Here is a 17113-nt window from a genome sequence, read left to right on the forward strand (position 1 = left end):
TTAAACACAGCTCTCCCGCTTTGACGCCAGTGACGAATTAACCAAAGCCAATAAATGCTGGCGGATGGAACAGCGCCGGGAATATTCGATATAACATGTATGCCTGCCGTAGAGCTGAAAATATCAGTAAAGCCAGTAGGACTGCCGCAGGCAGCTGTATTGCAGTTATTCAATTAAAAAAACCCGCCAACAACTTCGACGGGCAAAAGAGACGTAAACAAAAAATGCAAATTCTATTAGGACACAAGCCCCAAGGCCGAAGGGGGTTTTTCTGGCCGGCTTTACGTTGAGTGAAGCAGCCGGACGTTGTGTGTTTTAGATCAACGGACATGCCAGCATAGTTTGTGCGCTTCCTCCCCTTTTTTGTCAAATTTGTAGGCTTAACTTTGTTGGTAAATTAAAGTTTGGTTCATAAAAACTAGTCCGATGGCAGGGAGGCAGAGAATTGCACCCATTCGCCTTAAAGAGCACGAATACTCCTAGATTTTCTAAACACAATACTTAGATTCGCAAAAAACATTACATTAAATTCACTTCATCAATTTAATATTGCACATTACGGCACATTCATATAACTCTTTTGAGATTAGGGTTTTCTTTTATGTAACGAAAGTTATTTTTTTATGTATAGATTTCCGATATATATATATTTAAATTTTAAACTTAAACAGCCATAGTTGCTAGGACTTTCGGACATACTAAATTGATTAAGATTAATAATTTAAGTATGTTAAGGAGGGTTAGTTGATTTGAGGAAGTTAAGGATTTGCCGCATGTTTTCAAATGAAGGGGTATTTCAATTACTAGGACTATGTGTTTGAAAAGCGTGCAGTCCTTGAGAATGATATAATATTTTTGGTGCAGAATTGGCACTGGCTGTTTATTGGCTGGGAGAATCGGTACTCGTGGGTCAGTTTTGTGCCTCCTAGGCGAAGCCCAATGATCTGGCAAGGTTCAAACTGGTGCGTTTTTGGCGTGACTCCGGGTTAATGGCTTGGTCCCAAAAGGATGTTTTTTGTTGAAGGTTAGTATTATTTGGCAGTATGTGGGTTTTTAAAAGTTCGTTAATATCGGAGCGGTTTAGATTTGGAATGGAGATAGGAACCATAGCAACATGGTTATTGGGGCGTGTTTTATGATTAAGTCCGGATCGGTGTTACGTAAAAGTCGCGCCCATGTATATTATTATACTGATTCAAATGAGTAAACAAATTAAATTAAATTCACTTCGTCGTCTTAAATATTCCGACTGCACAAAACGGCATAATTTAATAACGTTACTGTAGTGAAAAAACTTACATTTCACAGCACGAAAGCAGAATTCCTAAATTATCACCTAATATAATCTTGAGAAATATGAAATGAATGAATTTAGTGGTGTTCGTACGTGTTATACTATGCAGATTCTTACTAGATCTAATTAAATGAAGTTCCAATCATCCATTCCAATAGTTATTTCATACCTTAGCTTTGGTTCTGTGGTGTATAAATTTGCCTTTCACACGATGGTACAGATTTCATAAATTTGTTGGTTTCTCTTGATTTATTCTTGCGAGATATGAAATGAATCTACAATTTAGTTATATTCGTACCAACTATTCTATACTGATTATCAAAACTAATTACATCAAATCCACATTTTCGCTTTCAGTGTTACTTCACAATTTCATATCTTACCTTAGCTTCGTAAGAGTAGCAGGGAATTATATAAGGTTGCCTTTCACAGCACGACAGTAGAGTTCCTAGGCACAGCACATGATATATTTTTGCGAAATAAAGTATTAAATGCTTCCAAAACGTAGTGATATTCGTATCTCAGAGCTAATTACATTAAATTCGCATCATCGCCTTCGATATTGCGCTTGCACATTACGGCATAATTTCAAAACCTATCTGTGAATCGGCGCTGGTTATATGATTGACCTCCTGTAATGAATGCATTTGCTGGGTGCAGTTTATTATTCTGCCATCTGTTCTGCAATATGCTCGATCTTGCGTAATAACTCCAAATTATTGCACCCTGTGTCTGGGACTTCATGTTCGCTCCAGTTCGTTTGGAGTGGCGATTGCAACAAGCAGATATTTCCGAGTGCATAGTGCGCAAGGGACTGTCTTAAATTGGGAAAGGGCACGGAAGTCGGTTGTCAACGAGGGGCGGCGCTGTCTCTGGACCCTGGACTCCCCGTCTCTGCTGGCTGCCGGTTCTAGTCCAGCGATTATGCTGCTTAAGATTTTAATGCAGCTTCTTTGCTGGGAGGAGAGACCGTCCTGCATATGTGCATCCACTTGGAGTCGGAGTTGTCCGTCGCCCGATAGCATGGCTCCTTCCCCATCAGCCCGCTGCGCTGTTGCCAATTGTTGCCATTTCCCGTATCCAATACATTGAAGCGTCCGCTTCCAACGTTTGCCGGAAGTTTCCTCCGCTTGGCTGGGATTACATTTTCCTGCTACTTGCGCCGTCTTCTGCCTTCTGTTTTGTCCAGATACACAGATACAAAGATACATGCTCACAGAAAAAGGGGCTCCGGCCCTCCCCGGCCGGTGTTATGTAAATGCATTTTCATGTTCTTGCCCTGGCTTATCCTTAAAGTCTATAAATACATCGCATTGAGCGGCAAAATGAGGAATATCTCTTATTTCACTCCGCTGCGAGAAAACAATTCCGAAATGCTCTAGCCCCATTGCTGGCTGGCAGTGTGGGTTTGCATACCGAGCAAGTGCTAATAAAAATATACAAATTGTACATAAAATTTGTTCGATTTTATGGCCGAAACACAAGACAGGCAGTTTCGCAGACAACATGGGGACGAATTGCTTTTCAATGCCTGCAAATCGGCCATTAAAGCTGGTTCATTAAAATGCTGCCCGCCCTTCGGCAGCAGATGAAATTATTTTTAATGCGTTTGCAAATGCACTCAAACGCAGCCCAGCCAACCAGCCAACCAGCCAGCCCACCGCCCCACACATCGCCCACCCACGGACAGAATCATAAATTGTTAATTAATGCGTGAACAGTTTTCCCAGCTAAGCGGCCGCGCCCGCCCGCCACCGGCATCCATATTCATGCCCAGCCGCCCCGCTTCAGCCATAAGCCGCTGCAAAGTAAGCGTCAACTGCGGATTGAGCCGCTCGTTGGGGAGTGGGAAAGTAGCAGAGGAGTGCAGATGGAGGAGGAAGCGGAAATGGACATGGACATGGAAGGTCAAATTGACGTCACTCAGGCTCCGGGGCGAACGCCGTTTGCGGGCGGCATTAGGGGATTGAGTGCCTGAGACGCAAATGGAAGGCAAACACTTAAAGCCGCAAAAGGACAGGCTGGGTTTTTGGATGGGGGTTGGGTGGTTGGATGGCTGGGTGGCTGGGTTGGGCGGGAAGGGGTGCCCGTGCTCGTGCTCTGATGTATGCCGGAGTTTTCTACGTTGAAAATCCTCATTTAGCAGTGGTGCAGCAGCCGCAGCAGGAAGGAAAGCAGAGGGAAAAGAACTTCGTTTTGCAAACACATTTTAACCTAATTTACAGTTAAACATTAAATATGTAAAGCACGTCAGTTTCTGTGTGAACGCGTTTTCCTTAACCATCCCCAGGTTTCCCTTCCCCTCTGTGTGTCTCCGTCGTCCTGGTGAAAGGGTTTGCCGCTGGCTCCTGGCCATGTCCCTCCCTTCTCCTTTTCCCCTTCTCTGCTCTCCTCTCTCCTTTCTGTGTGTGAAAAAGTTACCTTATTAAATTGCCAATCGAACCATGTAACTGTAAATTTGCATTGTGATGGTAACAGAGAGCACATATAAGCCGCCTGGCAGAGGAGTGGGGCGAATGTTGCTTAGGCAGCACAGCCACACATCCCGAAAGCCATTACCCATACGCACTGTTGCACATTGGCAAGGGCGTGGCAGGCAGCGGGAGCGGGCCTAATCGAAATTACATATGCAAAAAGTTAACAATCACGTTCGAGCCTAATCAATTATTTCCCTCGCAACTCGGCTGAAGTTTTCCACCCCACAGGCTGGCTGGGCCACGCCCTGCTGCATATGTGCCTGGCCTACTCCCTACGTATATACAATATTTATGATCTGTTTTGTCTCTCAGCTGGTCGTACGGGCCCACTTAGGCCCCACTCTGCCGGCAATTAGCAGGAATCATCTGCCAGGGCCCGAAATCGTGCAGAATTGAATTAACCCAAAGTCCGGTCAAAGGAGTCCACGAGGGGAGGCATGTAATTGAAGGTGGTTTCACTCTGCTGCCCTCTTGTGGCCCAGTTGAGCTTGAAGGAAAAGTGAGTACATAAAGGCACTGCCTTAGTCCCATAGTCCCTAGTCTAAATCAACATCGCATTTCCAAGCGATTATGTAACATTTTAGTTTTAATATTTATTTCTTGTATGGCTATCTTTGGTATGCATAGGTGCACATACGTGTCTATAATAAGACTTCCTACTCTAATACATTTATTGGTAAATAATTTTTTGAAACTTAGTTGCTTTTTTAGGCCCTTGTTCCACATATGCTGGTCACTCGCCTGGGTAAGTTTGCCGGCTTGGGCCTTAAATAAAAAACGTGCCAGTGTGGAAGGCCAATGATGTGAAGTAAGTGAGGCAGGTTTATTGAATTTCATGGCTTGCCTGCCCCAAAGATGCACATAAATATGAAACACGACCGGGGTGCGGGCATCGAGGTGGTCACCTCTGCGTCCTGAACAAGATTTACGCGCATTTGCGTAGTGGGAGTTCGATTTACGCCCGAATGATGAAGTGGCGCCGGGGCTGCCCCGTTCCCACCCACTTGGCCACGTGGCCGAACCCACCCCACCATCCACCACCACCCACCCACGACCCACCTGCCAACTGTCGTAAGTACCCTTAACTTGCAGCCGACTACCCCCTTCCGCCGTCAACTTAGGCACTCAAGTGCAACTTTAAAAGTTTCCAAAAAATAACACAAAGGAAATGTATCGCTTCTCAGTTGGGCGTGCCTCCTAACCGCCCCTTCCAGCCCCTCCTCCCCCACCTGGTGGGCGGGTGGGCGCGTTCGGGGCTGAGGCGTCACCGTCGTGCGTAGCACATTTTCCGCATCAATGCGCGTTTATTTTACTGCTAAAGCCTTTACGAATGAATGAATGAGTGCTTCGAAAAAAGGCAGTAACTGCCAGCATCTCGCCCGTTTTTTCCCCTGAACACTCTAAACTTTCAAGTAGCTTACGCCTCCAGCTGCCTTTTTCCTTTTCGTTTTTTCGTTATTTTGTGATGTTTTTGTTTTAGTTGAAAAGGAAATAGGGGACAGAAAAATAAAAAGGCAAGATGCACATTTCCTCAGTGGGGAAATCCCTTTCGAAAAAAGACGGGCACAGCGAAGATAATATTAAGGAGCTAGTGTTTCGGCCGAGACTGTCTGAACATATTTATTGATTTCCGGCTCCAGTTCCCGCTTTTGTCATTTTCCGTCCGGCGAGTTGAGCGGGTAGTTAAAAATAGGACTCAAGGCTGGAGCCGCTTCCTCTGCAAGTTAAAGTGCGAGGCTGTCAGTCTAGATTGTGGCAATTAAATTATTTAGTCGGCACTTCAGCCGTTTTCCGCGAAGAACTTCGAGCCAGAGGTACCAGAGGGTACCTGCTCCAGTGGCGAGTTTAACGAAGGACTTCGGTCCTATAGAGCTAACCTCGCCGATGTCTAACACCCATAGACTATTCTTAGGAGATTTCTAAGTTTGTATGGTTAATCATGGTCATATTAGTTTGTAAAATGTTGGAATCCTAGAAGGTTTAGTGTTTATTTTCTCAACAAAGTAGGCAGCCCTATTTACGGCTTTATTATCGAAATCTTTTATAAATGGCTTCAGAAATTCAAGGACCTTAACCCCGTCACTGAGCCAGGAAGCCTCGCTCACTCATTACAAGCTCTTGGCTACATCTTGAACATTTCCAGATAATATTTCAGGAATTAGCTTACAAATCGAATTAAATAAGCGACTGAGCAGCGGCAAAAACACAAACAACAAACAACCGACAACACGACCTACTTGTGCGTTTTTCAACTTGACTGCACCGCAGCAACAAAAACACGAGCAGCATTCTCAGCACTCGCAGCAACAACAACAATTGCTCTCGCAAGAACAATAAATTTATGGCTTTTAAAAATGTTTAACTCAAACTTCCCGCCCGACGACCGAAATGCTAGCCATGTTTGCGGTGGTTGCTTTTGCTTCTGTGTCACAGATTTATGGCCGCCAAAAGTGGGGAGGGGGGAAGTGGCCAAGGAAAACTTCACAGTGGCAGCGGCAAATAAACTTTACGATTTCTAGGCAGTCAAATTGAATAAATGTTAAGACAATTGCCGACTGTACCTGGGGCAGAGCTGCCTGCGGTCCATTCGGAGATCCGCATCCAAAGGATTGCCTTTTCACCTGACGCCCACGCCCTCCCGGGTTGCGGGACCAACAATCAAACATGAGACCCAACTCCAAACTTCCGGCTGAAACAATCCCCCCCTGGCTTTTGTGCGCCATCAAATGTCGGTGCGAATTTCATTAAAATAAACTTTTTCTACAAAACTCTCGCGCACTCAGCGAGTACATTTTCATTTTATTTGCCCGGGCAAACGACACCGAGAAAAAAATCGAAATCACGGCCCGGCACTTTTGGCCCTACCCAAGCCCCTCCTCCCCTCCAATTGGCTTGGTTTTTATGGTCGTCGGCGCTTTTTACGGCCACCAGGACCAGTGGCATTTGGCTCATTTCACTCCTGAGCGAGATCTCTCTAATTTGAATACCTGGCTGAGGAGGAGAATCTGCTCGGTAATTTCTGCCGGAGCTACGCCGCCAGTTTGCCGATAACATTTGCATCGCTCTTTATTGCTTTTAAATGTCTGCCGGCCGCCCCGCCCCCGCCCGCGAAAGCCTTTCGCCATAAAAACTAGACACGGGGCAGCGAGGGGCATTGAAATTTTGATATACGAATTGTTTTTACTGCCGCAGGCATCGGCAAACTTTTGGCCCAGATTCCGCCCACTCAAGGCCCGCGGCAAAAGCCCCCAATTACTTATCAGCGAGTGTAGTCATCCTCCGGAGGGAGTGGAGTGCACCTGACCCGCCAGCGGATGATGAACTGGAGGTGGGCAGGAGGACGGTACGGCAGGGGGTACAGAGTGCGAGTGCCAAGAGCTAAGTGCCGCTTCCGGTGGTCGCTGGCCCACAAAAAAGCTGCAGGTCCGAGCCATAAATTTGCAGGCAAAAAGCTGAAAGACTTACGGTGCCCCCATTACCGGACCTCCGGCTGAAGTTCACTCCGGGTGCAGTGAGAGAAACGCGGTGCTTAGGGAACAGGAGCTCCCGAAAGTAAATCTGCATTTCGAAGGAGATAAATAACAATGCTGTCGAAGCCTTATTGCTTTGTTTCCATTCAGGAGCATGCTCAATAAGCAATAAATGTAATAAAGAAATGAGCGTAGGGGATTTCTAAAAAATGGTTGTCGGTAAGGAGTCTGTACATTTTTTATTATTGAACAAATAATATTGCACTCATTTGGGCTCCCAAAAAGGTAGATTTTAATGAGAATTACCTTAATATAGCCTTGTACTCTCATTTATGTCGGAAGTTTGCAACGCGGTAAAGGAGACATTTTCGACCCCATTCCCGATCAGCTTCAGGGCACTTCTACGAAAACTAGACTTTGAGTTTTACAGCAAACGCAAAAAGGTTTTTCAAAAGTGTTTGAAGGTAGTAAATAATTTGGAATGCATTCACAATTGTTGTTTAATTGGACGACTCATCATTAGCTGTCACAGAAAGAACCATAATGTTCATTAAAAAGTATATTGTTTTTATCATTTATGGTTGGTAGCAGTGTAAGTTCGCAAAATTCCTATTTTTTAATGCATGTATAATAGCTATTGAAGGAACTATCGGTTCCTTGAGTAAATTTATTATGTTAGTTGCACGATGAGTCTGTTTTCCTAGTTTTATTTTAATTTAAAGATCTCTTAGTTTGGATGACTCTTTGGGGTTTTCTCTGAGTGCAGACTAGACCCCGCCTCCCACAAAGCGCCATAACATCGTCGCCTGGGCCCCAGTTATTGTTGCAATTAATAAGGACGTCGCCAGCGGCAAAAAGCGACCGGCGTCTGCCGTGCGTTGCCTCTTGGATGGCGAATGGCGAGTGGCGGACGGCGAGGGGTGGAGGGGTGGACGGGTGGTGGCCACTCATCAGCGGATGCAGGAGGCTGACCCCTGGACACCCAAGGCCCCTTCCTGCAGCCCGGCGCAGAGCGAATATTTACTGCCGAAGGAGAGGCGCGTGGAGCAGGATGAGCAACTGCAGCAGCCGAGTAAAATGTCCCTTGCACATTACATTTGCATTGCAGTTACAAGCATTTCGCATTTATCGCAGCAGCGGCGGCAGCAACAACCAGCCGGAGAGATGGCGGCGGAGACGAAGATGCAGGATCCTTCGGATCCTGAGCCGGGGAGGTGCAGATGGGGCGGAGTCCAACAATGGACGGGCAGAAATCTCGTCGCCAGCGTCGCTAACAACTCGTAGCATTGCAGCTGCCAGATGTGGTAAGAATAGAGATGTGACGTAGAGTGGGAGGTCGGGGTTGGGTGGTTCTTTGTTGGGTGGTGGGGTGGTGCGGGGACAGGGATGGGGCAGGTCGAGAGCAACATTTATTGTTTGCAAAGCCTTGTTTATTATTTTACGTGCATTTCTCTTGCCAGCTTCAGATCCAGCTTCAGCGCGGCAAGGACTCTTTATGATTCACTCGGTCGCTCCTTTTGGTCGAGGACATTTCGTAAATAGCAATGCAGAGCCTGGCCGCCTGACTTGGCCCGCCATCCGCCCCTCCTCGAGTCGCGGCTGCGATTTTATTCACTCGCCGCTGTTTATGTGACCCGGATCATCCAGGCTCCCGGGCTGGTGCACCTCGTCTTGGTCTTGGTCTTGGTCTTGGGTTGGTTTCGGTCCTGCTCCCCGATGCGGTTGCTTTATGTTTTTAATGCCGTGCGCCAAAAGTCCTTTTGTTTGTACACTTGTACTTTATGTACCGAGCGAAATTTATGCGCCGCTAAGTGGATTCGTGGATTCTTGGATTCGCGGATCCGTGGACCACTTCGCCCCGCGCCCTGGCATCTTGGCTCTCCCGTTTCCTGTTCCTGCATTGCTGCCTGCCAAACAGGAAATGCAATCCGCGCCATCCATAAAACTTGTCCAAAATCTGGCGAGCTCCCCCGGGCCCCCTCCCCCGGGCCCCCTCCCCCGGCTGCACCCAAGACGAGAGGGCATTACAATTATCCTGCGCGTGTCCGAGTCCTTGACTGCCTCCTTATCCGTCCATTTATTGCGCCATCGAAGTAGAAAAGAAATTTGCGTTTGCACGATGGAAACTTGGCCCTCGCCAACGAACATAAAGTCGTGGCAAGTGCAAATCCTCAATTAACACAGGAACAAAACGGAACAACACGAGTCGCCCGGCCAAAGGACGGAAAGGTGATTTCTGCTGCTAATTGGAGAGGGAGGGGAGCGGACAACCGGATGAGACAGACACTGACCCGCCCAGGACGACCCAAGAAACGTCACAAATGTTTGTTCTTTTGCAGGAAATTAAGGCGAAATGTAACAATCGAATTAGGCCCAGTCGGGGGCGAAGGATAGGCCAGGACCACGACCCGATACAAACCGATTCGCCACGTTTCGTTGGCTCTGCTATGCTGGCATTTTGGCATTAAAGGCCCGAAACAAGCGTTTGACCTTCAGTGTCGGGGCCCGAACATCAAATTGATTTTTCATATTCATTGGCATACGGCTCAGGGCGGCGGGGCATGTGGGGATGTGGGGTTGGGCCCAGGAAGGGGACCGGCAATACTCATAAATTAAACATGCTCCACATAAACTAAAGTGAAAAATGCGAGGGCAGCGCAAAAAAGAAGGGGAAGCCGAGCATTTAACTGTATATTTGAAATATTTTAAATATAAATTTCAATATTTAACTGCGCCCGCCGACAGGAAACGGTTGCCGGACAGCACGGCAGCGACTGCGGATACGGAACATGGGAGCGGAAAAGGGACCCGGACTCCGAGCAGGGACACGAGCCAGGAGAGCGGAAATGATCCATCGACCCTCGTGCTGTCGTCCCAAAACGGCTCTGGCCCAAAAAAGGTTTCCTTTGCCGCAGCGCGGGCCCGACCACAAAAACGTTGAAAATATTTGTGTTTCCACTTATTTGCATTAATGCCACGAACCGATTTACTGTCTGTCCATCTGTGGGAGGCCGGTTTGTGGGTTCAGGCCCTCGCCCAAAAAAACACACAGAACGCAGCCACCGAGTGCCGAACATGGGGTCAGGCCAATAAATAAGTGTGACTTTCGCTGGCATCGCGTCTCCTTTCATTTAAACTTCTATCTACCATTTGGATCGTGTTTTTAGATTTTATAAAAAAGTAGAGCCACACCCTTTTCGAAAATCAAAACGTTGGCTATGCATGCGGCCCCATCGAACTGAACCAAAATTAAGTGTGAACAAACGCAGTATGGCGAACTCGAGACCGTTGAAGACCAGCAACTGGCCCGGCATCCTGGACTCCAAGCACGCGCTCAGGAAGTATTGTGCTCCGCATCCCAAAATGACCCCGTTGAGGGCCGCTCTCCAGGACAGGCAGACCACCCTTGCCCCTCCAGGCTTCCTAGGAGCCGAGGCCATGCAGCGACCTTGGATGAATGCAGCCTGGCAGCTGGCCAGAGATCCCTCCAATCTCTCGGACGTCCATTACCCCAAGAAGATCAAGGGATTAAGGGACCGGGAACGAAAGAGGTTGGAGCGCAAGGTTTGGGCCAGGCCGGCGAGGATCGACCTGGCTCAGCGGGCCGCGAGATTAAGTTCGAGAAACCTGGAGAAGCCTGAGCGGCAGGAGAAGGTTGTGCCACCCCCAAAGGCCGTGAGCCGCGCTACTAACCAGCGGAAGAAGGTGAAGTCGCCGGCGCAGCACTCGCGGAAGCGACCAGCCCAAGCGATCACCCACCTTCACGCACCGCGGCGCAAGGACATCCTGATCGTGGACGCCAAGAGGTCGCCTGGAGTGGAGCGGCATGCCCACCTGGCTGGCGGAGCGGAGCAGCCCCAGATGAACTCTGCACCTGGCAGGGAAATGGACGGACAGCGTCCTCGGCTCAAGATGAGCGGTAGGTCGAAGAAGTCCTACCATGTGCCCTTGTGCAGTCGCCCCACCGAGCTCATGGGCGTGGGCCTTCCCTACTCCCGCCAGGTGTGGATGCGCCAGCAGAAGCTTTGCCAGCAGCCGGAGTACCACGACCAGTACATGCGCATGTTGTGCCAGCAGCAGCGCCACCAGCAGATGTGCCAGCAGGAGCAGCTGCAGCAGGACTTCGCCCGGCAGCAGTCGGAGATGGCCCAGCATCCCTACTCCTCCCTCCTCCAGGACGCCATGTCCGAGGAGCAGCGGCAGGCTCACGTGTACTCCGTGCCCTCCAAGTCGCCGCTCAAGCGCCTGAGGGACGGGAAGCGGCTGTGCGGCAACTTTTACTACAATTAGAGCAGCAAAATGATCAATAAACAAGTTCCAGAAGCCAAACTGTAATAGGGCATTTTAAGGGGCATCGAACTTGGAATTAATAAAATGCAGACTACCCTGCCCACGAAATATTTATACTTTAACTTACATTTTAGAGCATAAAATCTTGAACTCCAAACCGACTTATCAATCGCGCGTCACATATTCTAGGCCATCGTTTAGGTCCCCAAAATAGGCAATGCCATTATGTACAACAGCTCTACGCATATTTATAGAACATAATATATTAAGGACTTGATTCACCAGGATTCTTCTAATTTAAGACTTAATACCGAATAATTTTGTTGCGTTTAATGACAAGCAACTGGTTATAACTTTCCTGAATTTAGCCAGACTTGATAAGATAAGTATTTGTAGAAAGGTCGAAATTGGTTTTAATCTCAAAACATTTCAGTTATACATGCCGATCCAGTTTGGGATTGGATTTCTCATTAAACTGGCTTGTAGTGAAAATGATAAGTCTTGGGCTCATTTATTTATTGATTTAATTTAATCACTTGTGCGTCTGTGTTTTCTTCTCATAACTGACTCGAGTTCAAGTTGCATATCCTCAGGCGAAACGCTTGATTTTGTAACCGGTACACACTTTCCGAACTCACCTGCTTAGCCAACACCCCTGCCGTTTTCCATGACCGCTTGCCCTTCATTGACCTGAGAACTTTCCGGTATTTAATATACTCGCAGGTACTTGGGGTGGGGCGGCGGAGGCTATAAGGTGGGTGGCTGGGCGGCTGGAGGTGGTGGTGGCCTCTGCACGCAGATACAATTAAAATCGAAACGAGCCAACAATGCAAACTGGCGAACAAACAGGCAAACACAAGCCAAACAGCGAAACAACGCAATGGAAACGAGCAAATAATGAAGTGGATAAAGTTTGCTGAAACACTGAGTTTTCGAACCGAGTCCCAAATACGAAATTGAACCAGACCGAACAGGAGCCGTGTGAACAGGAGGGGCAAGGAGCAGGAGCAGCTACGTGGATGTGGATGTGGCTGTGGATGCGGAGAGAAACCTATTTTGTGTATAATTCAAGGTATCAGGGCATCGAAAGAGGGTCGCAGGGGTGAAAGCGTGGCAAAACAACAGGGGAAAACTTTTGTAATTACAATAAAATTTTCACAAATAACTTGCAATTGTTTGCGTTGGGCCAAGTTGGGTGGAGTTAGGAGTGGGTCCTTGAGTCGCAACGAATGTGTTAATTTTGTTGTGTATACCGGTTAGACGGTTAGACGCCCGCCCCACATTCTGCGAGATGCAAAAGTGCCAAAGAAAATGAAAAGAAAACACCGCAAAATGTCTCCTCAAGGAGGTTGTGCCCGCGCCGAAATAAATTAAAATATAATTAAAAAGAGAGCAAACAAAAAATGAACTGAAACGTGGACCGGAATCGAAATCCGTCCGCCTGAGAGCTCCCCAGAACCGGAGATTGCGTGCCTGGCCAATCCAGAATTGTATATGGAACATTGTTTGCAAATTAATCTTCGAAAATGTCTGAGCTATGCGGACGGGAATGGGACTCAGGAGTTGGCTAAGTATTCGGTTCGGCTCTTCCTTGTTCTGTAGTATCTTATTTATGGCCAACGAGTGGATAGCTCATTTTTCAAACAAATATTTATGCTTCACTTGTACGGTATGCGTGCGGAAATATTTGCTTTTCATTTTTATAAAAGTGCCGAGTGAGAGGCGAGAGCGTTTAGACGGTATGTGCAGGGCATTAAATTAAGGAATAAATACGGAATGCATTCTGCAGTTAATCCAGTTACTGACAGGGAAATTGAGTTGTGGAAGTGCAAAGCCAACGAGCAAGCAGCCAGGTACGGCAAAGGGAATCCACAGCAGTGGGCAAATATTGGCAGCAACAATGAGGAAAATCTAGTTAAACCGACCGGTCTCACAAGGAAAACCCCGCCCCAAACCGATGGCAAACAACGTAGGCTGAGGGCCCTCAAAGAAAATGGAGGGCCGTCGAGGCGGGAGGCAAATGAAACTGAAGATTACGAATGTCTGTGTTCGGGGCCCCATCTCCGAAAATAAGAATAACGCAATACACAAGCAGGAAAAACAAGCGAAGTGCGGGGGAGGGGCACACACGGAGAAACTCGACCCATATCCATGTTTGCATTTCCTAGTTCATTGAATTTTCATGCTGTTTCTGTTATATATTCATTTTTTTACTTTAAACACTTTAAAAGTACATGTGTTTAAGCTTACAACTAAATTAGAAACTAACTTTGAGAATGAACTGTCCCTAAAATAGGCGTACTGCCCCAGTTTACAAATTTTTCTCAGTGTGGAGAAAGGGAAGTGCTTTCGGGACAGGGGAGAGTGAGGTGTATATGCAGACCTCGATTCACGATTGATGTGGCGGATCCTGCCAGCGAACGGGAATGCGAGGAGCCGAGGGTCTTCGAGCCTTGATGGATGGATGGAGGCTTAGCTTAGAAGCGATGTAGCTTAAGCCCGACGCTCCCAATTGGAGCTTTAGGGGGAGGGGAAGGAGCAGGACTGGGGGCAGGAGCTGGGGCGTATTCACTGCCTTGGGTACATAACTCTCGTTGTCGTTTATTGATTTGTTGGGGCAACCCAGCCAGCAGCCCAAGGCGGGTGATACATAGCCCAAAAGGAGAACCGCCGAAGGTGCCGACTGGCAAGGACACCCCTCATCCGTTGCATCTGGCGAAAGCGGAAGAACTAGAAGATTCGAGGACACAGAATGACGTGCAGAAAGATGAGGAGGATGAACTCATCGGCGTTTTCCTAGGGTCACTGCTTTTTCTCTGTCTCTATTTTCTGGTTTTTTGTTTCAAGGACATCTACCAAACACTTTCTTTGCTTTCGGTTTTGCTCGAATAAAGCTCTGTTGCTTTTCGAATCTTACTATTTTTACTATTTTGTAAATCGACAATTGATCATAATTTTCAGGAGTGAGGTATCTCACTCCGACCTATTTATTTTGCTTTTGAAGGAAAGCATTTGAGATCCTCGAATTTGGATTTACGCTTCAACTAGCTCTGAGTGAACACTCAGCATAAGGATTAAAGATCCTGGGTTAAATATATGCACTGGAGACACACCAAAAAAGTTATTTTTGAATGATTCGCTTGGTTTCTTGTCCGGTGTATATAACTTTTTTTGACTGAAAGCTTCTCCTGTGTGCGGTTCCTTTGATGGTAAATACTGCTACTGTAATGGAAAAAACATTTTCAATACGGAGTACAAGTGTACTGGTCTGATTGACTTTAAGAAAGAAACAAACCAATTAAAATGCATTAAGAGTTGCGTTTGTTACGAGAAGCATGTAAGTCATTATTAAAATGTTCCTACCTCAAATTGGCATCCGATTTAAGTACAATTTTTGCTTATTGCTTATTTAATGAATAACTAAGTTTTAGACGCATTTGGTCGAAGGGAATACTGTGCTTAAAGTTCTAAGGCACTCCTAGACGGTTATTAGACCTTCCATCACATTTGAACACATCCTAAGTTTGGCTTGGCCGTCGATATTTAACAGGTACTTATGTAGCCATACATATAAGTAAGAATTTATTTAAATACCTTAAAATTATTGAACAAGCGAAAAACTGTAATGCAATTAAATTCAAAGGAATTAAGTCTCTAAGGCGCAGGGATTCTTCCTTCCTTCCATTTTCAATAAGAAGATTTTGAAGTCAACACCCACATTCAGTATTCACATTATTACGAATGAATATTCCCCTTTATTTATTTTTTGAAGATGTTTTGAACACGTTTTTGCGTTTTAGATTGTCCTGTTGTGTTCCCAGGAACTCGATTGAGTTTCCTTAACAGTAAAAGTATTTTTATCAAGATTGTTTTCCTTCTGACATCTATCTCGAGCGCTAAGGAGATTAGCGCGCACTTACGAATTGAAGAAGCAGGAATAATTGGGCAGGATTATTGAATTGCTTAATAGGCTCCGCGAGTTCCCACGAATATTCCACCATAGATTTAATTTGGGTTTTATTGGGGACCCTCGTTTACTCCTACTCGTGCATAATGAACTGCCACCCCACTTTTCAGACCTAGGACGGTCGTACACATAATTCTGTAATTTTGAACAAGAAATTCCCTGAAATTCGCATCTTATGTTTCGCGAAATAGCATTAACCGGGAAAATTGCCAGGGAAGCGATCCCAGGGGACTCTCAGCATTGCGTGTAACAAGTGTTTGGAGGCCGCGTTCCACTCATATGGGTAAATGCTAGTATATAAGGTGATTCCCGTGCAAATGATATGAAAATTGCTGTTGTAAAGGGCGGGGGCGTGGCAGGGGCTGGTGCACGCGAAGGAAACGCAGATTAAAACTGCGAGTGGGTATGACGAAACACAATTGCCCAGACATATTTAGCAATTAGGGAATAACCCCGAAGCCCAAACTCGGAAGCCACTCAAATGGCACACAAAACAAAAACAAACAGCCGGGAAATCACTCGAACCTTCCAACTCCTACGGAACACTGGCTTATACGGCCTGTGTATAACAGTTTCATAGCCTTTCTTATACGACGCCTGGTTCCATGACTTATACAAATTGGCGTTGTACCAGCCTTATACGATTTTAGCTGAAAGCATACTTTATCTTATACTTATACAGAAACGGGTAGCTTCTGCAGACGAAGTTCTTATACTCCTTGGGATTTGGTCTTAACTTATATTTATACCAAAACAACAGCTTATACTGGCTTATAAGCTGTCGCATACGGTTTAGGCAAGTGAACAATATTTAATTATTTAAAAAGGACTTTGAAGTATGGAAAAGAAGTTGGGTTTTATATTTCTTTTCTAAAAAATATCTCTTGAAATATGAATTAAAAAATGGTGTTTCATTTGTTTTAATGCTACGAGAGCAACTTCTAGTATAAGTTATCACTTCTACTAGCTTTGTAGATTCTTATATGGTAAAAAACAGCTCTTCCTTCAAAATAATTTGTATCCCCAAAAAGATTAAAGCACCTTAACGTAGTTACCTTAATTATTGTGACTGTTACCCCTTTAAAAAAATTGTTTTGAAATTGTTAGGTATTCAATGGTTTTTGCTTATACGCATACGCCTACTTCTACTCTTTGCTGGCAATAGGGGAGGTCTCGCACGATTAGAAGACCGAATGTATCTCACGGGTATGCGAACCAGTTGAACGGTAAGCCCTCCTCGGCAGTCTTCTACGTTGTAAATCCGTCTTCTCTTCGGCACACTGGTGCTCAAGCGACATCCACCCCCGGAACAGATGGAGTGCCCCAGTATAAGCGAACGGGCATAACCGGCTTGGTTTCGCACGGCAGCAACAACACCACGCACCGTTCGGGGCAACAACAAACAACGTGCTCGAGCGGAGTGTTTACAGACCGCTCTGGTGGATGTAGATACTCTCTTATATGAGCAAATACATCTGGACACATGTATCTCTCTGCACGACTCTCACTCGCCTCCTGCTGCACGCAGCCGATGTGGAGATGTACTTCACAGATACTCGTTCTGTGGCGCTCGGCGCGGCGCGAGCTTCGAGGTTTTAGTTCGGTTTTAGCTCTG

At 46.4% G+C, this 17113-nt stretch overlaps 1 protein-coding gene across 1 annotated transcript; it reads left to right on the forward strand.

The window, feature by feature from the left end:
- The first annotated feature begins 10001 nt into the window (after nt 1-10001).
- On the forward strand, nt 10002-11639 carry LOC108029409 (uncharacterized). The gene has a single exon (XM_017101642.2). The coding sequence runs from the start codon at nt 10464-10466 to the stop codon at nt 11529-11531; it is 1068 nt and encodes a 355-aa protein (XP_016957131.1). The 5' UTR covers nt 10002-10463; the 3' UTR covers nt 11532-11639.
- The last annotated feature ends 5474 nt before the right edge of the window (nt 11640-17113 follow it).

The sequence above is a fragment of the Drosophila biarmipes genome, chromosome 2R (assembly GCF_025231255.1).
Source record: "Drosophila biarmipes strain raj3 chromosome 2R, RU_DBia_V1.1, whole genome shotgun sequence".
Taxonomy (NCBI): Eukaryota; Metazoa; Arthropoda; class Insecta; order Diptera; family Drosophilidae; genus Drosophila; species Drosophila biarmipes.

What these genes read in the sequence shown, in the direction of transcription:
- LOC108029409 (XM_017101642.2), top strand. Translation starts at nt 10,464, where the DNA reads ATGCGGCCCCATCGAACTGAACCAAAATTAAGTGTGAACAAACGCAGT.